Source organism: Cygnus olor, chromosome Z (genome assembly GCF_009769625.2).
Source record: "Cygnus olor isolate bCygOlo1 chromosome Z, bCygOlo1.pri.v2, whole genome shotgun sequence".
Lineage (NCBI taxonomy): Eukaryota > Metazoa > Chordata > Aves > Anseriformes > Anatidae > Cygnus > Cygnus olor.
The window spans coordinates 48,946,731-48,974,637 of NC_049198.1; the positions used below are offsets into that span (position 1 = coordinate 48,946,731).

The 27,907-nt window shown below is 41.1% G+C and overlaps 1 protein-coding gene across 1 annotated transcript; it reads right to left on the minus strand.

Annotated features, from left to right (window-relative positions):
- Window positions 1-65: 65 nt before the first annotated feature.
- LMNB1 (lamin B1) lies at window positions 66-27,770 on the minus strand. The gene is made up of 11 exons (XM_040541469.1): window positions 27,310-27,770; window positions 16,766-16,922; window positions 15,450-15,575; window positions 14,270-14,440; window positions 12,790-12,915; window positions 8,987-9,207; window positions 7,823-8,048; window positions 2,710-2,814; window positions 2,142-2,261; window positions 1,318-1,428; window positions 66-997 (listed from the first exon to the last, which is right to left on the minus strand). Exons 1-11 carry the CDS (start codon window positions 27,660-27,662, stop codon window positions 956-958), a joined length of 1,758 nt encoding a protein of 585 aa, XP_040397403.1. The 5' UTR covers window positions 27,663-27,770; the 3' UTR covers window positions 66-955.
- Window positions 27,771-27,907: the final 137 nt, after the last annotated feature.

A 27,907-nucleotide genomic window follows, 5' to 3' on the forward strand; every position in this document is an offset into this window, starting at 1 on the left:
CAGCAATCATTCAACTTTAGCTCAGTTCTGTCACAAAACAAATTCCAAAAGCTTTATCAGAAGTGTCTATAGAGAGATACTTTTTATTCAAAGCTTTCAGACATCAAGTGAATGCAAAAAGGACAAAAACTTTCCACAATGACAAAATTACAATTGTTTTCCATACAAACGTAGACTACATCTCTAAAAGATTTGGTTTTGTTCCTAAAAACTGTAAACAAGCAAGGCATTCCATATTAAAACATACTTTTGTTAAAAAAATCACGAAAGCAAATTTAAGCTGGTTACACTATCTTAACAACACAACTAATGCATGTAACATGTATCCCCTTTCAGAATAAGAAATCTAAGCAAAGAGTACCAATAGAAAGTTGTACTGCATCCTTCATCAGCTGAGTACTCACATGATCATCTGGGCTATGCTTTCTTTAAAACTTCTTTAAAAAAAAAAGCAAGCAACAACAACAAAAAAGCTGTTCTTTTCTATAAGAAAGTTTCTTAACCTTGATTGTGCTGTAGAAAAAGTCCAAGTCTTCAGTAAAAAAAGAGTTCATAGTATTGAAAATGCCTTTCCCTTCCCCAACAGCACCTAAATATAAAGAGGTCAACAGTACATGGCTAGAGGTGTATAATCTAAGATCAATCCCCAATAAGCAGTGGTGTATTACCCTTCCAGCAAGGTTTTTATTACAAAAAACCTGGCATATAAAACTGGGTAGGAGTTTCATTTTTCAAACAGTACATTGTTCAGAATCAACAATTCACATCCTGCAAGAAAGTTACAGATAGTTTCTTTTACAAAACTTCCTTTTCAGTGACAAAGGAAATTAAGGCCATCACTCTCAGATTAAAAATTCACATAAAGGAAATACAAAAATATGTTGTGCTTCTGAGAAGGTTCTGTTCTGTAGACAAGAATTACCATTATTTGAGGAACCTGACTGGCCGGAGGAGTTTACATGACCACACAGCTTCTGTTAGATGCCCTTGGGCCTCCCTGTTGTGAACAGAAGTCAGGTTTGAAAAAAAAATCCATTAGTAAAAGGATTAGCAACTCAAAATAATATACTGCATATTTTAAATATATGAAATTACTAGCCTGGTATGGTCTAGCCAAGAGTCAGAATGCCATAAAGCTGTAATACAACCTCTTACATTAAGTTAATATTAAGAAAATTTAAAAAAAATAACAAAATTTAAATTAAAAAATTTAACAAAAGAACACCCACCACACAGACATAACTGCAAAAATCCGTTCCTTATGTATCTGATTTTTACTGTCTAAATAACCTCTGTAGGACGACAGTTAACACATACCTGCTGGTGGAAAAGGTCTTCTTCCTCAACAATTACTTCTTCTTCACCTTCATCCTCCTCTTCCCCCTCATGTATAGTTGTTTTAAAGACAGTGCTTCTCTGAGCAACCTCCTGCAACAGAGTTACATTTTAAAGACTTGACTCCTCTAAAGATCTGATGCCAATCTACTTGTATTTTGAGAAATGGGAGTGCCATCTGGTTGGAAAGCTACTTGTACAGTTTGTCTATGCAGAGCAGTACCTAAAGAGCATACAAACAGCATTCCCAGCACTTCAATTTTAAATCTCTTAAACATTAAAAAGTCTTTCTACCAAGACACGTGTCAAGTTTTTCCAAAATTTGTTACAAAAAATATATTGTAATTTACTTCAACTGCTACATGTCATAGTGACTTATCTACCCAAAATTAAAACTTTAATCTTACCAACTCCCCATGAACACAGTTTTAATGAAAATCAAACTAAAAAAAAGGAGAAAAGCTTACCTCGAAAATCTTTTACCTCAAAATACATTTTAAGGCACTGCCTAATTCTTGGCGTCTGGGCAACACCTGAACAAGTCATTCTACTACTCCATACAGGGAGAGGGCAGGGAGGAAATAAAAGAATCTGCAAGCTTCCAAACATCACATTCCTATACTGCAATTAAGTTTAAGACAGGTACAGTATGCTGGGTTGAAAAGCAGCAGCAGAAAATCTTTACTAGACACTCATGTGCACTAAAGTGCAAAGTTCTTACAATGGTTCTACCTTCATCTTTATAAGGGTAGATGCTGGGATGGCTAAACAGTCAAAGAAGTTTAAACATATCTGAGGTACTTTACCTCTCCCTGAGAATTTTTCAGTACAACCTTCACGTCTTCACCAGTGCCCCAAGAATTCTGGTTCTTCCAGATGAGGTCAGTAGGTGGGCTAGCAGTTACTCCAGCATTTGCAGCCCAAATCTGTTAAAGGTCACAAATGAACATTACTTGCTAGTCTCACATAATACATTTCCATGCTATTGAGTTAATGAATTCCATTTAGGTGACACCAATGAATCTCCTCCAGTTAAAAAAATACAAGTCTCTGCCTAGCCACTTCCAAAGATTTTTTTTTTACTGTAAAATATATTTTCAATACAGACTTTTGAATACGTAAATGCATTTATTTATGGTCAGAATTATTATTCCATAAAAAAAGCAAATTTCTGAAAAATGCGGTTCTCTTCACCAAGGAGTTATTTTTCCCAACAATTGATACAATGAATGCCAAATATAAATGGAAGTGATTGTTTTCTGAACATGTGTATGGTAAGAGCAAAGCTAAAGCCTTCACACTGATATATATACTGATACACACAAACTGGCCTAAAGCCTGTTTCAGATGAACAGCTGAAGCTCAACAACTTACTGTAACAGTTTGTCCTGCCTTCAGTACATATCTTGAGGTATATCTGTAACTAGCAGATGTGTCTCCTATTTTTCTGATCATCTCCCAACCTCCCATAGGTTGATCCTAACAAAAAGAAGAAAAAATGTTTTCATCAGCAGTCATTCTATTACACATGTTGGGTATTCTACGTATAAAGACACAATGCATGTGGCACAAATCATAGTAAAAAATTAAAGCACCAATAACTGGGAAGGGCCCTACTCTCTAATAACTCAGGGCCAAGGTTGTGCTTGTGTTTTAACAGGAGCCGGTCCTAGATGGGTGTCAGCACGATGGGTCCGTCCGGCCATCTCCTCATCTGCCTTAACATGATCACAGCACTCTCCTCCACAGTTTGGACTACAGCTCAGACAAAAAACAACGTATGGGAGGGTCCCGCTAGCATATGCGAGACCCAAAAACAAGGATTCCAGGAGCTGGAGGGGCAGCCAGAGCCCCCCCAGCTGGGCAGCACTCAATGCCTGCCTCTCCCAGGGATGTGGTTACAAAGTTTGTTAAAGATAGAATTAGTATACCTGGTAGTTTTTCCCTCTGTGTTTTAATTTGTGTTAATCGTGCTTTCTTAATTTGTGTTAATCGCGCTTTTTTATGTTAATAAAGAAGAGGGAGACGTGGGAATGTGGCCATGGGGGTTGACAAGCCTCCTGGTTGGTGATAACATCGGACTCTTAATGATGAGTTTTGAGCCAACCGCTCAAAGAAGCTCGTACTGAAAGTCACTGGAAATAGGCGCACCCAGGCTGGAAGGAAGCTCAAGCTGAGAGAAGCAGACCTGCGCGCACAACTGCCCCTCGCTGGCCGAAGGTAAGCAGTTGCCCGTTATGGTGAATCATACGTCCTTAGAAACAAAAAATGTCCTGGCAACCTTCCAGCTTATTCCCTTTATTACAAATCAGACAGTTTATGATCCTGAAACATGGGACCAAACTGAGGTCAAGGTGTGGGACTCTGCTACTAAAAACGACAAGGTTGCAGTGGGATTGCTCGGCACCTGGCGAGCCTTTCTGAGGCCTTAAGGAGCCATGTGCGGTCACAATCAGAAACATGTGGTTTGCCAGACAGTAAGGGAGCTGCAGGCTCGTTTACTGATCCGCCTGCTGTGCCATCGGCCACCCCGCCGCTACTGCCATCACAGGCCTTTGCTGTTACGCCCCCTGGTGACCTGGACGTTCCTTTTGATCCAGGCCCTATAGGCCCTGAAAAGGAGCCGGATCTGTTTCCCTTCGATCCGGGAGGAATAGGATACACAGGGCCCGAAGGCTGAGTTGCTTAACAACTTAAAGCAAGACATATTGTTCCCACGACTAGCCCTGGACTCTCCGGTGTTTGTAATCAAGAAAATGAGTGGAAAATGGAGACTGTTATATGATCTGAGAAAAATTAATTAAGTCACGGAAAATATGGGAGCACTTCAACTCAATTGCCAATTGAGTTGTCAACTTCAATTGCCATCTCCAACTATGCTCCCATGGTCATGGACATTAATAGTAATAGACTTAAAGGATTGTTTGTTAAACACTTGCTAGACTTCAGAAAACTTTGCTATGTTTATGTTTCAACTGATACCTTTTCTGATTGTATTTTTGCATCTCCCCCTGCAAGAGAAAAGGCAAAGGATGTGTGTAAACATCTTCTGTCAGCTTTTGCAAAATTAGGAGTTCCAAAAATGATTAAAACAGATAATGGCCCAGGATATGGGGCCTATACAACCCACTTTTTTTTTTTTTCAACAGTAAGGTGTTCAACATCTGACAGGTATACCTCATTCTCCCCATGGGTCAAGCAATTATTGAACCCTAGGGAACCTATATGGTACCCTAAAAGCTGTGCTTCTTAAACAAAAAGGGGGAGTAGGGGTGTGATCCCCAGGAAAAGATAGCTACAAGTATGCTATGTTCTTAAATTTTTTAATCGATGGGCAGAGGAAGGTCCTTGCATCTGTCCATGCAGGAGAAAAGGCAACGAACAGATCTGGGAGACAGATCTGGTAGAAACTCAGTTAAAGAAACGGCACAAGTCATGGTAAAAAATTAAAGCACCAATGACTGGGAAGGGTACTTGAATAACTTGGGGCTGAGGTTGTGCTTGTGTTTTAACAGGAGCCGGTCCTAGATGGGTGTCAGCACGATGGGTCCGTCCGGCCATCTCCTCATCTGCCTTAACATGATCACAGCACTCTCCTCCACGGTTTGGACTACAGCTCAGACAAAAAACAACGTATGGGAGGGTCCCGCTAGCATATGCGAGACCCAAAAACAAGGACTCCAGGAGCTGGAGGGGCAGCCAGAGCCCCCCGGCTTAGCAGCACTCAGTGCCTGCCTCTCCCTGGGATGTGGTTACAAAGTTTGTTAAAGATAGAATTAGTATGCCTGGTAGTTTTTCCCTCTGTGTTATTAATTTGTGTTAATTGCGCTTTTTTATGTTAATAAACAAGGGGGAGATGTGGGAGTGTGGCCATGGGGGTCGACAAGCCCCATGGCTGGTGATAACATCGGACTCTTAACGATGAGGCCATCAGGAATGTAAAGAGGGAACAAAGAAGGGTGATTCAGGAGAGGGCTTGAGGTCCTGGGTTGCTTGTTCTCCAGCCGTTAAGGCATGGAAGTTGCTGAGTGTCTGCTGTTGCCGGGCAAAGTTGTGGACCAATAAAGAGTTAGTGGAAAAGTACTGCTGTGGGGCAAATGGTATAAGAAGGGAGCCTGTCCTCAATAAGGAAGATGAAGTTATGCCCTCAATAAGAGAGAGAGAGTTGAAGTTATGTCATCGAAGTAGTAGTGGTTACTGACACTAAAAGAACCCTGGTGTCCATGTGGTTGTTACACCACAAATGCATATATAGAATTTTCAGTGAAAACATTTACTGCTGATTTACCTTCAGCATGTAAATAGCTACAGTTTTAGTCAAATTGATCTTACCTCTTATTTCAAGAGAAAGCTCAATACATCCTGCATTTTAATTCTGATGTTACTTTTCTTAATTAATGTTTATTGTTTGCATCTGTTTTTTTTTTTAACAGCTTAGTCTAAATAAATACTACAGAAATCTTAGAAATACATAGTATGTTTTTGGAAGCACAATTTTAAGACAAGAAAAGACGACGAGAAGATTTTCTGGAAAATAAATCATCCCTTTTGGTCTTCTTAAAAGATGTTTCTAAATATGCACACCTCTCACTATGTACTTGTTTTGTTAGACCTCCATTACTTTTTGCTTTCAATTATTTTTTGTCTACCAACTACATGATAAGCATATGGCCAATCTAATAGGAAAACGTATACAGGTCATCACTGCGGGATGACAATTTCAAAACAGGTATAGATTTCTTAAATTCTCCCCCCTCCCAACCAACAGACACCTTCCAAATATTAAACGATGGAATCTGGAAAGTTAATCATTTAAAAATAAAGAATCTTATTTACCTTAACGGCTGCTGACATTCAGTTGGTCATTGCAATAGAAATATATAAAATCCTCTTTAAATGAGTATGGTATATTTTCTACCTATCTAGATACATACATTGCTCTGTCCAACACTTCTGAGCATCTCCAAGTACAACTTATAACACTGTGCTACAGACTATTGCTATACTGCTGCCAAAGTACAATAACCGTGAATCAGCTGTCGCTACTTATAACTGAACCAATGGTCCACTCATGGAGCAATGAATGTGTAGTTAGATGTGGCCCACAATAGGAGGAAAATCCATGTGTTACACACAGGCATTGGGGAATTACTAGAAAACTCAGAAAGGGAAAAAATAACAGGTCCTGATTCATTAGAAGCAAGCTAAATTCAGGTAAATTAAAGACATCTAGACAACTGTCTTGGTCTAGACAGCTAAATGTTAAGCTAAATGTTAATGTCCATTGAGTAAATAAGGATAGGCACACCCAGCCTGTAAGTCTTATCCGAGACAGGTAATTAAGATTAATTCATGTATTGACACCTGGGGGAGTGTACCTTCATTTATCAGAGGGAAAACTTAGATGCTGGGAACCAGATTAATCTTTGCCATTTAAAACATCAAGATAAGCTCCCTTTTGGTAAAGCTAAAGGATCTGACTACATTAGACAAAGCCTATGTAACACTGAAAACAAAGAACAGTTAGCAATTCTGAACACAGTTTAGGTGCAGACAGCACATGAGAAAACAAGAATTACTTAGACCGTTTCTGAAACTGAAGTTACAAGAAACCAGGTCTCATAATTCTGGCACACTACTGAAGCAATGTTCATTTTTTTTCTTCTCCCAAACTAAGGGATGGAAAGAACCTCCCTCTGTCCAAAGGGATACCAAAGGTTTTCCGGTACTCCAGTGTCCAGCCCTATCCTGTGATGATTTGTAGAATTTATCTGTGTCTTGGGAGGAAGCAAATTATTGAATGTAACAGTTAACATCCTTTGGATCAAAACATGAGTAACAAAATACTTCCTTAAATGAAATACCCTTTGATAAATAGATACAGTCTTGCTTCTCCAACTGATACGAAGGTCAAACTACTCAGAGAAAAATAATCTGAAAGCTTTGGCACAGGCATTGAGGGCTCCTACTTCTAGAAACTGTGGATGCAATCAAGGAGGAAGGAAAACTATGATTTAAAGAAGCTATATGCAAATAGAAGGGACACTGACAATTACATTTAGACCTTAATTTTCCATCAGTATGTATTTCTCCTGGGGCTTTTTAAAGCAGAGACAAACTTCAAAAGAGACTTCTGAGATAGGAAATGGTGCAAGCAGACATTAGGCTGTCAGTGACAATGTTAACTGTGAAGCCAGATCACACTTGGCAAGGTAAACTCTGACGAGTAATACATCACTCAGGTGGGCGGGATACCTAGGGATAAAATAGTTGCCAAGAAAATTAAATCATAAAAACCAACCATCATCAACCCAGAATATTGTACGAAAGCTCATTTTGTGATACACTAACTTCTTCATGACATCTTTTATTGAGCCCAATTTAGCTCCAGAATTAACATGAAGCCTGGGATCTGACCACTGCGGAGGATGCCTTCCACCGCTAGTTGTCAGCCTACTGTAAAGTCATGTCATGGGCACTTTCTAACCTGTTCAGAGGTGTTCTTCAAGCGGATGAATTTTCCATCAACATCTATCTCCTCAATAGAGACATTTCCAGTGGCAGAAGCTGAGTGGGAGATGCTGACACTACTGCTGGCTTCAGATTCCTCCACATCAATCCTCTTCCTCTTTCCTCTGGTTGTACGTACACTACGGCTTGATGAAGCCCGTGAAACTGTCACTCGAGAAGACGGACTTGGAGAAAGTTTGAGCCTAAATCAAAGGACACAAGACACACACACAAACCACACTTTGTTTTTACTTTTTTTTTAAACCTTGAATTATATAACTTTTTCTCCTATCCCCTCCTCTTCCCAAAGATTTATATAGATAAAGGTAAAGGAATACTATAAACAAACAACATTACATCAAAAATTGAAGCTGGAGGTACTTTACCCAATTAAATAAAATGTTGTTGAATGGGTGATTAATGCTTTGGGAACATGGAATACTAAAGGACTATGTTAACATTATAAAGTATCTTTATGCCTTTGCTAGTGACTGCATTCCTGGGTATCTGGAACAAGTGAAAAAAAAGAAACTACCACCACCACAAAAAACAAAAACAATCTTACAGGGGCTTATGCTTTTGTATGAAATTTATGCAAAAAGCCAATGGCACAACTCTTTGTATTTTGTATTTTATCCCCATACTTGAGAGGTATCAGCCCAGATGAGTTGTATGTCAGTCAAAAACACTGAAATATCAAAATTTCAAATGACAGCTGTGGCGTACCAAGCAAAATATTGCTCAATATTGCTGAAGCCTGGGATCAGATGTGAAAACCATATCTATTTGATAAGCTGAGTAATCATAATAGCTATTACTGTATTAAAACTATTCTAGCACCATATCACACGTGGCTCACAATTAAATAACCCTGTAATTACCCCTGAAAAACAGTATTAGTAGTGGTGCCAAATAGACCCACAAATGACAATTCCCTATTTCCTCAGGGACGACTCTTGATAGTAGAATGATCTCTGTTCCCTGGGACGACTGTTGGTCTGATACTCAAGCAGGATGCTCTCACAAAGACTTAAGGGTGCATCAGATACTTCATGAATGCATTCCCAGAACTGCCTTTTAAAAGAATTAGGCAAGTGAAGCATATAGAGACACCAACATCTGTTGCCATGTTCTTTCATACCTCTCTTCTTCACCTTCCAGCAGTTTCCGGTATGCATTGATTTCCATATCAAGTGCCAGTTTAACATCCAGAAGTTGTTCGTAGTCATTCAACTGCTGCTGCATCTGATTTCTTATCTCTGCCATTTCCCTCTCTCTCTCGGATAGTATTTTGCGGCAGTTTTCCCGTTCCTTGACCAAGGTGTCCTCAAGCTCTTGTACTCTATCTTGCCATACTCTAGACTAGAAAGCAGTGAAAAAACATCAAAACATCAGTGGTCTAAAGGAAAGCTCAAATCTGCAAACGTTCTGCGTTTCAGGTAACCTCAAACTCAAAAAAAAAAAATAGGTTAAGCATTTTCCCTCCCTTTCAGAATTCAGACTCACCCATATTCTTCCTCCTGTTCTCCACATTTTCTTCTAAAAATATAACACCTTAAGTTCCAGTGAAGTTTGCAACCTACTCTGGAAGAGAGCTACCTACTTAATTTCTCTGAAATCTGAAAATGTTACCACAGCTGAATTTACTCAGTTGAGAAAAACTGATCTAAAGAGTCAGACTGCTTAAGACATGCTGGGCAGGACAACACAGAATGAAAATGCAGCTCAGTTAACTTCAGATCCTGTGATAAGTAAGCGTTCTTTCAGATGTCTCTTCCTTGCTTCAGCCTACTGCTGCCATTTCCAAATTCTACGAGAAAGTTTCTCTAAAGCAATAGGGTTTGTTCTATGAGAACGAGTGAATGAGAAAACATGTTCTTTTTCTATGAGAATGAGTGAATGAGAAAACTCGTCTGCCTACTTGCTGAAGTTAGTGGTAATTGGTCCACAAGAAAAGAGAATGTTACATACTTGAAAAAAATTATATCAAGCAAGTAAAATTTAATATTGTACACACAGAACAGAATGCTTACCAAGGAATAACTCAATAATGACATCTTTAAGATTTACTTTCCCCAACCATGTTTTCTCTGTTTGATAGTCTCTGAAAATCTTTTAAAGGACAGACATAGAAACCAATCACAGAATCATCTAGGTTGGAAGAGACCTCCAAGATCACCGAGTCCAACCTCTGACCTAACACTAACAAGTCCTCCACTAAACCATATCACTAAGCTCTACATCTAAACGTCTTTTAAAGACCTCCAGGGATGGTGATTCAACCACTTCCCTGGGCAGCCTATTCCAATGCCTAACAACCCTTTCAGTAAAGAAGTTCTTCCTAATATCCAACCTAACCCTCTGCCGGCGCAACTTTAGCCCATTCCCCCTTGTCCTGTCACCAGACACGTGGGAGAACAGACCAACCCCTACCTCGCTACAGCCTCCTTTAAGGTACCTGCAGAGAGTGATAAGGTCACCCCTGAGCCTCCTCTTCTCCAGGCTGAACAATCCAAGCTCCCTCAGCTGCTCCTCATAAGACTTCTTCTCCAGACTCCTCACCAGCCTCGTCGCCCTTCTCTGGGCTCTCTCGAGCACCTCAACGTCCTTCTTGTAGCAAGGGGCCCAAAACTGAACACAGTACTCGAGGTGCGGCCTCACCAGAGCTGAGTACAGGGCGACAATCACTTCCCTAGACCTGCTGGCCATGCTGCTTCTTATACAAGCCAGGATGCTGTTGGCCTTCTTGGCCACCTGAGCACACTGCTGGCTCATATTCAGCTGCCTATCAACCAGTACTCCCAGGTCCTTCTCTGCCAGGCAGCTTTCCAACCACTCATATCCCAGCCTGTAGCTCTGCTTGGGGTTGTTGCGCCCCAGGTGCAGGACCCGGCACTTGGCCTTGTTGAACTTCATACAGTTGACCTCAGCCCATCGGTCCAGCCTATCCAGATCCTCCTGCAGAGCCTTCCTTCCCTCGAGCAGATCGACACACGCACCTAACTTGGTGTTGTCTGCAAACTTACTGAGGGTGCACTCGATCCCCTCATCCAGATCATCGATAGAGATATTGAAGAGGACTGGCCCCAGTACTGAGGCCTGGGGGACTCCACTAGTGACCGGCCTCCAACTGGATTTGACCCCATTCACTCCACTCTTTGGGCCCAGCCATCCAGCCAGTTTTTAACCCAACAAAGCGTACGCCAGTCCAAGCCACGAGCAGCCAGTTTCTTGAGGAGAATGTTGTGGGAAACTGTGTCAAAAGCCTTACTGAAGTCAAGGTAGACCACATCCACAGCCTTTCCCTCATCCACCAAGCGCGTCACTTTGTCATAGAAGGAGATCAGGTTCGTCAAGCAGGACCTGCCTTTCATAAACCCATGCTGACTGGGCCTGATCGCCTGGTTGCCCTGCAAGTGCCACGTGATGACACTCAAGATAATCTGCTCCATGAGCTTCCCTGGCACTGACGTCAAACTAACAGGCCTATAGTTCCCCGGGTCTACCCTCCGACCCTTCTTGTAGATGGGCGTCACATTTGCTAGCCGCCAGTCGACTGGGACCTCCCCTGATAGCCAGGACTGCCGATAAATGATGGAAAGCCGCTTGGCCAGCTCCTCTGCCAGTTCGCTCAGTACCCTCGGGTGGATCCCATCCGGCCCCATCGACTTGCGTACATCCAAGTGCTGTAGCAGGTCGCCAATCATTTCCTTGTGGATAGTGAGGGCCACATCCTGCTCCCCATCCCCTTCCACCAGCTCAAGGTATTGGGTATCTAGAGAACAACTGGTTTTGCCGCTAAAGACTGAGGCAAAGAAGGCATTAAAGCACCTCAGCTTTTTCCTCATCCCTTGTAACTAAGTTTCCCCCCCGCATCCAGTAAAGGATGGAGATTCTCCTTAGTCCTCCTTTTGGTGTTGATGTATTTGTAAAAACATTTTTTGTTATCTTTAACAGCAGCAGCCAGATTGAGCTCCAGATGAGCTTTGGCCCTTCTAATTTTGTCCCTGCACAGCCTCGCAACAGCCTTATAGTCCTCGTGAGTGGCCCGCCCTCTTTTCCAAAGATTATAAACCCTCTTTTTTCTCCTAAAACCCCTTTTTAATTCTAATGCCCCAGAATCACCTTGCCTGGTGTTAAGTAGCCAAGTCTGCTATGCATGCATGCTGCTCAGGAAGTCATCATAGTCCAGAGACAAGGAAAACAGGCAGCCTACGAGGCTGATGCAGTGGACCAACACAATTAATTACCAATCTTAAGACTCGATATTGAGTTTATGAAAAGGAGTCCAGTGTCACATAGAAGACCCTAGTGGAAACAGCTGCAGTGTTCAATGCTAGTAATCCAAAATACAATCAGTGATAAGAGTTTTCTTCCAAGAGAAGAAAGCTAGCTGAAATCAGTGCTAGCAAACTGAAAAGAAACTTGTACTTGTTAACACCACTGGCACTACAAAAAGCAGAGCAGCAAAATCTTTTTTAGGTGGACAGGTATAGTCAAACTTGCAGAGGGCGATTTTGATAGTTTTGAAATTCACAGCAAATAACCCTGCAAATTCAGAAGCAAGTTCTCTGAACCTAGCTGCCACTTAATGTAAGCAACAGAACACTGATATTTAACTAAGGAAGAAGGAAAAAATCCCCTCAGAAACACATTGACTGAGCCACCAGAAGAAACACAATGGTATGTAAAGGCAGGAGTAAGAGCCAAGTAGACAGAAGTCTCAATCCACTTCTTGTGCAACTTCACACACACTGATTACATCACCTGATCTTTTCCAGAGACAAACTTGCCTACATAATAGGAAAATTGGTAGTGTTTGTATCCTTAAAGACAAATCCAAGTCGTGAAGTTGAACATAATTACAAGTTAAGGGAAAGAAGTTTTTTTATATTAAAAATCAAGAACTAATTAGCAGGACTGGAGTCACAAATAGCTTGTTACCTCTTTCTGAAGACTGTTGAGGAGGGAAGAGAGCATTTCAATTCGTATGCGACTTTCATCAAGCTCTTCTCTGACTGAGTTGGCTGTACAATTGCTCATCTCAGAGGACAGTTTAGCATTGTCAAGCTGCAGTAGATCAAGTTAAGACGTTTAAAAGAAAAATTATTCACCAAACAAAAACACACGCTACACTAAGCTGCAAAGTTCCTCTCTGCAGCTCTAACACAATAAAACATCTCTCTTTAAGGGTTAAACATGGCAATTCAATTACCATTTCATATTGCTCTATCTGAAATCAGAATCCTCTGAACATTTATACTAGGATAAATAAATACCCATTAATAAAACACCCATTAGTAACATCTTCAATGGAAACTTTGAAAGTCGGACTGCTAAGTTCAGTTTTCATGCTGGTCAGTATTTATTTAAATACTTTCTTAAGTATGCTTAAATAGAAGCTAAACTAAAATTGCTAGTTCTCTACAAAAAACTAGCAAACTGATGCTAATTATCAGCCAAGTTAATCACATTGGGAACGTGCCTTCAGATTTCAGTGCCTGTGCCACTGCTTCTTCATTTTAATCACTACTTCACACTCAAATATTTTTATGTATTTAACCTAGCTACAACATCCTGCTGATCACCACCTCACCTACTTGAGCAGCACCACAGACTCAGCATTGAACTTATAGATCAAATGGTATGATTTCTTTCTAATTAAGATAAATCTGAAAGCACAGAAGCAGTACACCTGAGAAAAAGGAACAAAAAACACTCAATTATGAAAGGTTTTTCATATTAGCAAATAGGAAAAGATTTTTTGCTAGATCTTATTTTAAATTACCTTCTTTCTCTAGTTTTTTCAAGTCAGATTGAAGCCCTGAGGATAGGCAACAGCATACTGTCACCCCACCTTGTTTTTAAAAACACTAACTGCAACAAGCAGCCACAGAAACCGGGTTCAGTTGAGACATCAGGATCCCTCCTTACAGAAATGCTGAATCATTTAGAGGAAGGAAATTATGAAGTATAACTGATTTCAGTTTGAATATGCTTTCACTTGTCTATAGAAGTAGAAACCATTGGGTGTGGTAAAGTTTTCACACAATTTTTATATAGGGTCTGAGGACTCAGGATGCTGTCTTCTCAGAAAGCTGTTTTATGAAATAAGCTTTATACAAAACACAGGACACCTTACTGATCAAGATTGTAACAATATAGTTATAATGAACACATTAACTTCCTTGAATTTGTAGCAATCCCAGTACAAATCTTCTTCCACACAGTTCAGTCACACTGTGCTTTCTACACTTACATTGTTGTGCTGCTTGAGTTTTAAATCTGCTTCTAAAATAAGACCTGAAAATTTACCTTCAAAAACACTGTGATTTTAAACCAAGTTTCAGAATTAAACCCTTTAAAATGCAAGTAATAATGTTAGGATACTTCCATTTACCAAAGCAAAAATAATGTCACTCACTTTGGCACGGTAAGTCTGTTCAAGCTCTTCTTTGTACAGCTTCACTTGTGCATCATGCTGCTCTCTTATTTCCTGAAGTGCTTGGGTCAGTTTATGTTCATATTCAATTTGGCGACCAGAGTCAACCTCAACTAAGCGAGTTTCATGTTTCCGTCTTGTCTCATTGATTTCCTAAAACCAGAAAAATAAAATAGCCATTCAATAAGTGAGGCAAAACAAACTATAGAAGACTATCTACTTAGTAGCTAGCAATACATTTTTTTAGCTAGTCTTGTGGGTCTTCATTAGAGTAGTTTAACACCGTTTCTACTGCAGGTTTCTCACGGGGCCACTTTCCTGTCTGACCAGCAAAGCACCTTATTTTGCAATTGAAAACACTTAGGATACCATCAGCATGTGAAGTCACATTTCCTTCTGAGAGCTGCCTACATTTTCAACAAATATACCTCAATATGATTACATTTTAGAAATAACCCCCAATTCTTATCTATCTTTCATGCTTGCTCAAAATCAAAGTACTATGAAACTAAACAGTCACTTTCACTATCAACATTTTCCCCATTTATTTGTATGCTTGATCTTGGTGGCTGAAAAAAAAAAAGAGGATTCTAAACACTAACTAAGCCGAAAACAGAACTAGCAGGAAATGCGCACGTGGAATGAAATACAGTAGGGTTAGGTTATTTTCTCCTGGAAACCTTGAAGCACTAACAAGTGGAAGGAAGTGTGGCAAGAAGAGTTCTAAAAGACATACCCAGCAACTGTTTATACTCTTGAAGAGTATCCTATCAGAAAGTTCTGAAATTAAAAAAAAGTTCATAGCATGTGTTTGAGTATCAGTCACCACTTTACTTCTCATAGAAGCACAACGTGAAAAATGATTAATCTACTTACTTACACTATGAAGAGATTGCACATTGCAATACCTTTGGCAGAATTTAAACACAAAACAACATAACACGTGAAGCTATTTTACCATTTATAATAGTTCTGAGTTCACATTTTTCTATACTAAAAAGATGGAAATCTTCCAGCTAGAATAGAAATAAATCCTGCTCTGAGTGGGAGTTTAAAACAGATGGGGTCCATCACAACCCAAATTATTCTACTACTCCAGAATTACCCCCCAAGTTTCTTCTTTCTGTTATAAATACAAATACTTCACACTAAGGTAATTTACCTCCTCATACATATTTTTACGGAATTCCAAATCCTCAATGAGACTTTGACAACGATTTTCCAGATCCACCTTCAGTAAAGTTTCATCTGCAAGCTGTTTCTTGGCAGCAGCTAAAGAAGCTTCAAGCTTTAAGAAAGAAAAAATCTTTAGCACAACAAATACAGAGCAAAACTCAAATAACACAATAACCTCACCTACCTACATGTACAGTTAATTAACTACATTTTAGGGTTCAACATGACAATCAAATCCAGTATTTGAAAGCACTCATGCATTTTTCCCCCCTTTGTGATCGCTTGCATAAGTGAATTCTAGATATTGCACATTGATAAATTGCATTTTAATGCTAGTTATCAAATGTCCTTACAAACCTTCATTTTCTTCTGCTTGGCAAATACCAGTTTCCTGTTTTCAAATGTCTGCTAAACTCATTCCTATAAGGTAGTGTTGCTTAAAATTGCAAATCAGATGCTTCAAAGGGTCAACCAAACTAGCACACAAATTTTTTCTTTGTTTTATCAGATGTCCAGGACCTAGACAGCCACAGGCAGAACCACATGGAGTGCACAGAGAATCACAAACTCAAAGGTAGGAGGCACGCTGAAGTATAAACCATACTGATACTTCTGCTTCCATGGAAAATCAACTCTATGTTCTTGGTACACGTGTCTTTCCCCATTATGAGAAACAATTACAGTGTCTTTTCTCCAGCACTCTCTCACTGCCTCACCAACTTTCCTATTGAACAACTATTCTTAACCTTTATATGGAATCTTGCTGCAATTTAAAACTGACACTTTTTGGTCTGCTTTTGACTTACACAGACAACTGACTGCAGTAGTCTTGAAGATCAAGACTACAACCATGCTGTCTATGCAGTTTGTTGTCTACTGCAACTTCCAGATTCCTTTGGAAAACTGGTACTGAACTAGTTATTCATTGCCTATGTATGTGAAGTCAGTCTCTCCCCACAACCTGTTCTCCAGTTTGTCAAGTCTATTTTGAGCTCTTGATCTGTTTGTCAATATAAGTGTTATTCCTTGCTATTTCACAGAGTCTGCAGTTTTAAAAGCACTATTTCACCATTCATGCTGTTCATAAACCAAACCATACTGGACACAGACACCTAATTCCACCCGGCTCCAATTCTGATACATAACTTTCTTCTAGTTTTGACCATATGACAGATTTGTATTCATATTTTGGCTACAGAGTTGCATTTTACCACAATGACATGCTGTTTATACTATAGATGTATTATAAACAAATCACCTCATCTACTGACAGAAGCTTAATAGTTAAATATGCCTGCTCACCTGTACAATTTGGTCTCTTAAATCATCAAGTTCTCCTTCCAAACTTTTCTTATCACCAAGAGCTGTGGCTAGTGCAGCTTCCTTAGAATTGAGTGCTGCTTCAAACTCTCGAAGTTTGACTTGGGCTCCATTAAAATCAGACTCCTTTTTTGCATAGCTGGAATAAAGGAGAGAAAGATGTAAGTAAACATAGAAATGCCCCAAAGTAGGCTGGTGACTAATAAAACAAGGTCTAATCTGAATATCAAACTTCAGACACTTAAGACAAACACTGTCTTGGCTTAAATTACTTCAGTTTAAATAAACTCATCATATCTGTTTTGTCATCCTGTCCCTGGGGGTGTTTAAGGAAAGGCTGGATGTGGTACTTAGGGACGTGGTTCAGTAGGCGATATTGGTGGTAGGGAGCCAGTTGGACCCGATGATCTTGTAGGTCTTTTCCAACCTTAATGATTCTGTGATTCTACATAGCAACAGCTGAATACTTTGCTAGAGCTGTAGAGACCTTATTATAGGGGAAACACAGCGTGTCAAGGGATCTTAAAAGTAAGACATATATGGAAAGGGGAAGAAACTGTGTCTATTAAAAGTTTTTCCACTTTCTCTTTAGCAAGCCTCTGCAAAAATGCCCTGTCCACACCAGTTTTAATAAGTTCCTACCAGAAATAAGTTCCCACATCAAGAGGCCCTTTCCATATGGTGGAAACAAATAATCTTTGTTGTCTTTTATCCATGTAGGAATTTGTGGAAATCCACTGTCTGGGCTGCAAACAGCCCTCTTCCAAGCAAGAGACCAATTTCTCAATTAAAATCAATGTTCACTATGAAAAAGCTGTAAGTAGAAGTTGCAGCATAGTGAGCAGTTTTGCAACACATAATGGTAAAGTCCACAGATCAGAGGAAAGATACCCACGTCCTGTCTATATGATAGTCCATGCCATCAGTGAAACTGCACTGGTGATGAGGTACAGATGTCTTTTTCTTTAAGACAAAACACTCAGGGTTTCCAAATTACCATTCAAATTAGTTTTCAGGTCAATGCAAGTGGTCAAACAGTGTCTCATGGGGTTACTCTGTAGAAGGATGTATGCAAATAAAGCAACCAAATAAGTAGTAAAATAATTCTAAAATGTTTATTCTTTTCTCTCTGGGATATCCAGATTTTTCTACTGAAGGAATATATGTAAGCATATATAAATGCTTATAATCAAACGATGAACATTTTACAGGAATGGATAGATTAGGACAACAGCTAGCAGGTTCCTGTCCAGTTTTCACACTTCTCTGAAAAAAAAATTAGCATTCACAACACTACACTGAGGAGACTAAAAATAGGTAAAGATTCTTAAGAACTAGATTCAAAGGGTTAAAGCATTAATACATCTACTACTTTTCAAATCAAGGTACAGAACATACAAGAAACAAAAGCAAAGCTTCTCATCAAAATGAGACCAGTCAAATAAATCAACCTACAATTTTAAAAATGAGAGACTTCTAAATTTAAAAAGAAGCTTTTCCAAAATAACATATAAGTACATGCAATTAATTTCATGCTCAAGAGAAAAGTGTGCACAAAGGCTTGCAAAAAAATCTTTACAAACGAAAGTAATTTGGGGATGATTTAGGCATTACAGCCACAAGATGGCAGGCTTTATGTAACAGACTTAGCACTAGCTAATCCCATCTCTGTTGGGTAACACAATACTCACTGAGGTCATACACAGCAAAAGCTGAGACACACAGGCTATTCTAAACTCCAACATATTTTCAAGCATTTGTCACTTCTGCTGCTCAGCACCATCCAGTACAACAATGCTACCTAGTTCAACGGTACTTTACCCATCACTTCTTAGACCCACCAGTTCTTAACAGTTAGGTCCATAGGTCAGACCAGAGCACAGAATTTAGGTTTTGGTCATGTGGGCTCTTACTTGCAACTCCATTACTCATTGGAGTAACGCCACCCTGTCATTCCTCTCTCCCCAGGCCTGCTAAGAACTTCAGCATTCAAGGATACTGTGTGGCAGAGGAGGAAAAACAGGGAAAGATGTCTTACTATGGTGTACACCTACAGTAAAAATCTCTCCATCGTCTATTGGGATGGATGAGGGCCCACACCAGGTCCTCATTGTTTTATCACTGATGGATAACATTTATCCAAAAAATGCAGAAACTCTCACTCAGCCTATCTCATAATGCTTCATGCTGAAGTCAAGCCTGTCAAGCTGGATCCTGAGACTAGAAGTCCTATACGAATAGACTGCTTTGAGAGCTGTAATGTGGCCCTCTCTGAATTATTGTGGACTTCAAAATGGGAAGATTCTCTATACTCCTTAAATAAAGTAACTTAAAAAAAAAAGTTTTTATTCTCCCCCAGTGCAAATACCTCTATCACTTACAAACTGGTAGGCAGCTGAGAACAGAGTTCTTGCAACTGAGACAGAGAAAGGTATGTAATGTGGACTAGCAACAACAATTATTAAAACCTAATACACTAGCTGTACTACTAAGTTAAGTACTGCCAGTTACATCAAGCACACCCCTTGCTTGTTTGTAACAAGACTGGCTGTGAAGCTATCCTATAATTTAATATGACTGAAGTCATATTAAGAAAGAAAAAAAGAATTAAAATTTAGTTATTAGTTATTAGTGTTATGAGCTGTCTAACTATGAGACAACTCATCTGAACACATTCTCAAGAAGAAAACAGAAACTGAAGCTCAACACTTCATTTGCTGAAAGCCAGATGAAATCTCAGCAAGTCAGAAGTGTCATCCCAGCCCTAAAGAAATATGGGAAAGAAGGGCAACAAGATCAGAAAAACCTCTGAATTATGGAAACAAACATCAAATATATACAATACATACTTCACCCTTACACTCAGTAATTTTAACAGGAAGAGCTTCAGCTTTCTGTAGGGGAAAAAAAGCTAACTGTTGATATGCTGAAGCTGCATTTTAAAACAAACCAAACAAAAATGGAAAACAAAAAGAAAACCAAACACCTTGTTGCAGCGTTCAGAACTGTGCTCCTTCAAGTACTTCTGCTCTTGAAAGAAACAAAAGTAAAGAATTAATTGTTGGCTTGCCTCTTCTTCAAAGAAGAAACCTGCTTTTCTCTCTTTGTAGCACTTGGATCTTTTTATCCAAGGAATTGTGTGATTTATGTCAAAATAATGCAGAACGAAGATCTGACCTAAAACAAGCCAGTTCCCCTTTATTTTCTCTGTACTTCAGGGAGAACTTGCACTTCAAAAACGTAACCTGTATCACTCAACTCACAGAGACTCTGCAGCATGCCTCTCAACTGATACTGCCAGCACTGCTCTCATTAACAGAGTTGCAAGACAACTCAATCTGTTTTCCCCAAGCAAGCTGACAGTAGCAAGCACGCCACAGTGCCACTCTCAAGAGTGCAAGCAACTCTGACGCTGGGGTACATCTGCCCACAATACCTTTCCACAAGATGGTTTCTCACACCAGAAGCAGCCTAGTCAATGCACAGAGTTCTAGATGGTTTGATTTGCCCACCGTTCCCACAAAATAGCTTGTAAAACAAAATAAATGAGCTCATACAACTCTAAGGTACTGTGGTTAAGCTGTATCTGGTTACCTGTGGCATCTCATTTAAGACTAATTCAAAGCTCTCAGAAATACAAATGCCATGGTGCTATCACCACTCTGGTGAGTTAACTAGACCACTCGGTTTGCAAACCAGTGAAATGGCCAAGACACTGAATAGCTCAGTGAAAGAGGAAGGCTTCCTTTTCATGCTCTTGCAATCACCCTTCCTCTTTCCTCATCTCTGAAGTTCACGGAACACCCTAGAACTTCTTGCAATCTCCTTGAATTTCCTACCAAGCTAGCAGAAAAGCCATCCTGCAAACAGATAAAAATAATTTTATACCGGTTTAGTAAGATGAATAGACCCCTAGGGTCAGATAAAACCACACACTTAATGACTGCTCCTTTCAGTCAGCAGCTAGATCTTAAGCTGAGCTTGGGTGCGATTTAAAGTTCCTTTGAAGTTGACCAAGTGCAAGACACCAAGCACACTAGGGAAGATGCCTTCCAGTCTCCCAGCAACCCTCAACTCATTTCTGCCTGTATTTAGACAGCTAGATCACAAAAGCAAGCACTACCAGCAGTAACCTCAAAAAAATTTAGTTTTCAGCTAATTCAAGAAACAACTATACAAGTGTTGTAACTAACGATAACACAGACCATGCTTACTTCTCTATAAAATTAGATGGTATTGCACATTGTGTTCATTTTCCACCAATTGTGGAAAAACATGAAAAACTAAAGAACAAATCTAGTCATTGACGGCTAGGTAAATAAAATATGAAGCATTCGTTTTCCATGTTTTTTTTTGTTGTTGTTTGTTCTTCCTTCTCCCCTAAAGGAGAAGAAACAATAAAGCTGTGTTTTGCAAGGATACAATTTACAAAAACGTCTGTCTGAAAACATTAATGATTTTGTAAACGTATCAACTTGACAATAAGAGTGATAGGACATGCTTGCCACTTCTGTAAGCTAATATATGTAACTTGGTTTCAGCTTTCTCATTTTATCCAGTCTATTCGACTGGAAATGGTGAGTGTTTAAGACTATTGCTGAATGCATATCCCCAGTCACTTACTGCTCAACCATGTTTCTTCTTGAAGAGCTCAGCTGACCACGAGAATCCAACTACTCTAACCACCAGTCTTGGCAGAGCCTTTGCGCAAGTACTGCATGCATCAAGCCACTGCTCAAAATTCATTATTTTTACAGGATCTGAAAAAGAAGTGTAGAAGCGTATGCACACATGGTTTCATAAAATCGGATGAGTTTCTTTCTGTATTTGCCCAATCATAAGATAAGTTAGGATTCAACAACTGATCACCAGTTCACTGAACAGACCTGGGTCTGTTCAGCCTGGAGAAAAGAAGACTGAGAGGGGATCTTATCAATGTTTATAAATACCTGAGGTGTGGGAGACAGAGGGATTTGGCCAACCTCTTTTCAGTTGTTTGTGGGGACAGGACAAGGGGCAATGGCCACAAGATAGAGCACAGGAAGTTCCGCACCAACATGAGAAAGAACTTCACAGTGATGGTGACGAAGCACTGGAACAGGCTGCCCAGGGAGGTTGTGGAGTCTCTTTCTCTGGAGATATTCAAGGCCTGTCTGGATGCCTACCTGGGCAGCCTGCTCTAAGGAACCTGCTTTGGCAGGGGGGTTGGACCCGATGATCTCTCGAGGTCCCTTCCAACTCCTACAATTTTGTGATTCTGTGAATCCACGAGAGTGGTATGAAGCCATTTTACCCATGATTAAACATTCCAAATGAGCAGAGTATCTGGTCTTTTTTCTACAGCACTTCATGTTTATAAAAAAGAACATGTGATTAATATTAAATCCCCATATATTTTTTCTTTTTTCAATAATTGAGGGGTAGAAAGGCAGGAAGAAATCAACAATAGGTCTGCTGTTAGAAGGTACAGGCTCTCACAGGTGCACTAACTTTTGAAAACTGATTAAGGTGACAAGGAAAATAATCTCCTCTGATTTAAAACACAGAACTCACTATCTGCAGCAAAATTAAACTGAGGTCCCACAGTTGTGCAGAACCCTTTGCCAGACTTATATATATCTCAATCATAATCCTGTCCAAGTACATCTTAAAAACATGAGTAAACAATTCAAAGTACTTCAAAATGCTGATTAGATTACAGCTCTAAGATGCAATTGCACCTTGAATTTTCAATAAAACCCCCACACTACAAGTAATCTGTTTTTTAAATGACAGTAGTACCCATAAAATTTCTGCAGAACATGCTTAGACAAGAGTTTGTTTAATAAAACCCTCTAGAAAGTAAAAAATAAAAAAAAAGTACTGAAACTTTTCAAATGAGCTGAAGAACAAACTGTTTATAGTTGTCTAAACTCTAAACCAGGGTAGCAAGATACAGCAGGAATTTGATGAAATAATGTTCTGTCATAATTTCACTGTCTTAGACAGCAGCAGATCGCAATTTCTGTACATGGCTGAAATTTATCACTAGAGCTTACTTTCCAGATCTGACTTATCATTACATGTCCGGGTATCTGAGAACAAACCTTTAGCTCTCAGGTCCTACACCACAGCTAGTCACAGGATGTCGTTACATCCTACCCTGCAGGGAAGGCACACTCTTGGATCATTCAAGAAACATTCTTACATTTGACTTTAAGTCATTGTGCAACACATTAATTACTCCCCTCCTTACCTCTCTGGGATGCTGTCCCTACAGGAGAGATCAGAACTGTGACAGGGTTCCGATTAAAGCCTGGCAGCTCCCAAGCCACCCATCTTTACCTAACTTCCCAATGCCACCCACCATAACAAAAATTGAGAAGTGTTAAATCAGCTGCACAAACTGTACCTCTAGCTCGTTGCAGCATACCACATGCGTACCACGGGAAACCCTCGAACAGCTGTTACAACTTTGCCTGTGTTAACAACAGTGCTCTTCTGAGCAGTTGCTCGGGGTACCAGCTGCGCAGTGCTGCCTGCTGGCACAGCAATTATGACAGTAATAGTTAGGATGATACATAGTTATTACTGGTATTTATTAGGCTATTACTGCCTGATCCCATCTTAGATATTCACTTCTGAATAAGGATGAAGAGGGCAGACTGAAGACACAACTCAAAAGAGTTAGAGATAACCTCTTTAATATTAAAAATGCTTAAAACTAATTCCTTGCCACAACTACTTCACTAGATTTTTGCACTCTAGAACAATTGACAATCCATTGTACCCTTTACCAGTATCTTTGATACAGCAACACTGAGCCCCACAACTGAACTGTCCTCACATATTTTAACATTACCAGGTGACACAGCTGTGTCAAACTTCACAGCGTGAATTGCTGTCAGGTTAATTGCTCAAGTTACACGAGGACTTTCTTCCACCAATTTTGCTCTGCAGTTCTCCCTGGTTTGCAGCTGTTGCAAGCTATGAAAGCCTGACACGCTTCCACTCAAAAGCAGAAACTTCATCCAGTCAGAAGGGTGCTGGAATGATGGAGCCCCACATTTCTGTCTGCCACTTCAGTGATCCTTAGATATTTCACATCAACACTTCTTTCCCTACTTTGCCTGCATTGTCTGCTCACGTCTTTCCACCCACCCCAAATCTGCAGTAATCCAAAATCCCAGCCAAGGCTGTCCTGTGGTGGGAGGGTTGTTCTGACTGAAATTAACAGCATAAAGCTTGGTGCTAATTTCTGAGTTTCCCAATTCAGCTTACTGTGTAGCCACGCTAATACCTGTTTCAACAGGGGTGAAACAAAAAAGGGGGTGGCTACAGAAGCAAGAACAAGGATCCCGCAGTTCCCAAAACTGTGGTTTTAATTAGCAATGAACTTCGGTTGCTGAACTACAGATCACATTCCCTACAGCCCTTGAATCCAGAGATGTAGTAATCACAGTTGAGCATACTACTTAAAGGAAGGAAGGAAACGCAGGAATTTCTCTACAACAGCTATCACCAACAGGAAAGCATACAGTAAAGTCTTGCCTAATCAGGAAAAAAGTGGAAATACTGTTAAATCAGTAACTTCTCCCAATTCTTTCACAAGTGAGGAACAGATTTCCCTTTTTTCCACCTCATGAGAACTATCCCGGAGTTTTGTACATCTAAGCTCAAGGATACGTGGATTTTTCCACAATACAGTCTTAAGATGGGAGATTTATTTCAGCGTATTTCCCTTCTTCTTGTTACGTCTGTTTTTGCTTTCAGAAAACAACTTATCCTCCCTGTTGTTTCCTCGGAACATAGCAAGTTTATTTTCTCCACCTCATTTTTTTTCCTGTTTCTTCAATATTTCAACTGTTAAGAGAAGCCTTCATATTCATTTAGTTACAGCAGTACCCACTGCATGGCAGGAACTCTGCAAGCAGAGCATGCGAAGAGTCCAGCATATATAGCAGCATTAACTTTAGAAAAAATGCAGCTTTTCTTGAGGGATTAAAAATGAGAACAGAACGGAGTTCTGGTACTTAAGTTCATGAAATCACACCATATATCTGAGACTGAAGTCAACTAACAGGAAATAAATAAGTGAATGAGCCTTGAAATGTAGAAGTGCTGCAGAACTTTGGAAGTGACCAGAAGATCCAGTTCGATGCACTCATTAGGCAGGAAACCAAGGGACTGAAAGAGGATTGGAATAATAAAGAAGTGCAGCAGAAGAATTTTGTACTAACTAAAGAAAGCATAGCTGCGCATGTATCTGAAGAAACAATAACCACCTACAGAAATATTCAAACGGAGCATGATGGCCATGAAATCATTTTGCCCAAAGTCAGCCAACTAAATAGCCAGTCATCTGTGCTCTTTCCACAGTCCCAAGATGACTCAATAGAGGAATTCATTCTACCATTTATCTCCAGTGATTTTAAAGGAAACCAAATAACCAGCCACCACTAGTCTGACTCTCAGGATGTGGCTGCCAGGACACCCAAGCCAAGACAATGGTTTGCAGCTTGGCAGCAGACTCAGTCCCACACAGCCTGCCCCTCTCCCTCGCCCTCAGTAACACCCTATATGCCAGCCCTGGTATTTTTCTATATCAGAAGTGAGCAACTTTCTGCATTGTTACTGATCTAAATTAATAACTGAATAACCAAGACAAAGGACAGAATCATAGGAAGGTGGTAGGAAGATAGGGTACTGTTCCCTTCCACAGCAACACACCACACAGTGAGCTCATTTGTGTCCATCTACGACCTTACACGACCAAAAGCAGGTGAGATGAATCCCACTCCAATGACCAGGATGAGTATTTTGCAAAGAAGGCCTAGATACTCTGCAAGAACTAGTACAGTTGATCTACCCAGTATTTAAGCCACAGCCAGCATGTACACCACGCTTCCACTTAGCTTTCTGAAAGAACAAAGAAATTTGTGTTAAGAGAATGTGAATTCTCACTACACTTTGCAAATGGAAATCTGTAGTCCTAAAGTACACCCATGCAAATTTGTGCAAAGTATTTTAAGCGTGTTTTTGCCAGTTTTTATTACAGCTGTTTAAATGTATTAAAGAAACCGTCATGGAGCATTCTCCAAATACAGGAATTTTCCATATGGGAAGAAAAAAATTCACCTTTTCTTTGGAAAACTTTGGAAACAGAGTTACAGATCAGCCTAGGTATCTCCAAGGTATGCATCTTAAAAATACCCGAAGATGACCTAAGAAACTACATGCCATAATAAGGTCTGCCAAAGTACAAATAACCACAGGCACATTTACATAGAATCTGGCAGTTTTATGCAGCAGCGAGTGTTCATCTCACTAAGCTACCGAGTAGTTCTAGCCCGGAACTAAAATCTCATTGTGCTTTGTGGTGCAACAAGACGATCTCAGACAGGTATTCATATCAAGGAATATTACACTCATCTTCGTAAGAGGCCACAGCAGCAGCACAAGAACAATTTTTAGTCATCTTTTTGCATTGGTTATCAGTGCACAGGAAAATGCAAATGAGAACATGAAGAACCTTCACGCTCACATTATTAAAACGTCTCAATTACAGCCACGGAAACGGAAGAAGCAGTAATGACTTTTCCTACAGATTATGTCTTCATCCTAAGCCTCCACCTATTCATCTGTCAGCTTCTGAGAAGAATATATCTTTCCCCATCAAGTCACAAAGAGACAGAAATTTCTTGCTAGTCTTTCAAGTCATTTTGATGCCCATCCGCAGCTGCACTTTGCTTTCCTTTCCACTGTCAATATTGTTTGTAATAGAAGTCTTTCATGGGTTGACAAAGAGCAACCACAAGGACTTGCTGGTTAGCAGCACACAATAAAGCATGCAAAGCAAGCCACATTAGGAGCTCAGACAATGTAAGAGATATCTGCAGACACATGAAAACATCAGGGCAGTACTGTACACATGCAGTATCTTTTTCATTATCAAAATCAGAACCAAGACTGTATTTAACTGAAAATAAAAATTAACAGATTATACGAGAACAGAGCAGGATTAAAAGCACGGCTCTTTGTTCTTCTTTCAAGATTAATCCATAGATAAGGTATGGCATAGCAAGAGTGACATCAGGTGCACTTTGCTAGCCCAAATGGCGAGAAAAAACGCCCAAGCAGCAAATTTTCTTTTGTTAACGGAGAACTACAGCAGGCGCAGAAATGAGCCTCGAGTCACATAAAAACAAGCACGGTGCAGGGGGCTGTGGGCAACCTGGTGCGGTGGGAGGCGACCCTGCCCGTGGCAGCAGGGTGGAATTAGATGGTTTTTGGACGGATGGGGGGGGGGGGGGGGGGGAATGTGTAGCTACGATGCCTCGCCCCGCCTGGGGGCCGGGCCGCCGCTTCCCGCCGGGGCGGATCGGGGCGGCGCTGCCTCCTCCTGCCGCCCGCTCATTCATTCCCTGCCCGGACGGGTACGGCGCCGGGGGGAGCCCTCCTCCGCCTCCCCCGGGAGGGGAGGGGAAGGGAAGGGAAGGGAAGGGAAGGGAAGGGAAGGGAAGGGAAGGGAAGGGACCCCCCCTCACCTGCCCAGCAGCTGGTCGTTCTCGGCGCGGACCTTGCCGAGCTCGATCTGCAGCTTGGCCCGCTCCCGCGCCGTGTCGTCCAGCGCCTGCCGGGCGTCGGCCAGCTCGGCCTCGTAGAGCGCCTTGAGGCCGGTGACCTCGCGGCCGCGCACCTCCTCCCGCTCGGTGACCTGCAGCTGCAGGGCGCTGTTCTCCGTCTCCAGGCTGCGCACCTTGTCGATGTACACAGCCAGCCGGTCGTTCAGCTGCCGCAGCTCCTCCTTCTCCTGCAGACGGGAGATGCGCGTTGGGCTCAGCGGCGTGGCGGACGCGCTGCCCCGCGAGCGCGGGCCCAGCGGCGTGGCGGACGACATGGCGGCGGCAGGCTGCGGAGACACCCGGGCAGCAGCGGCGGGCTCGGCGCCGCGATGCAAAATGGCCGGCGCCCGCCCAGCCCCGCCGGCCCGCGCCCCCGACCCTCCGCCGCCGCCGCCCACGTGACCGGCCCGCGGCCAATGGCGCGCCGAGGCGGGCCGCGCTCCCGCCGCGCCAGGCGCGATTCAAAACCCGCCGCCGGCTGCAACTGTCAGACACCTCCCCGCTCCCCTCCCCCCCCTCC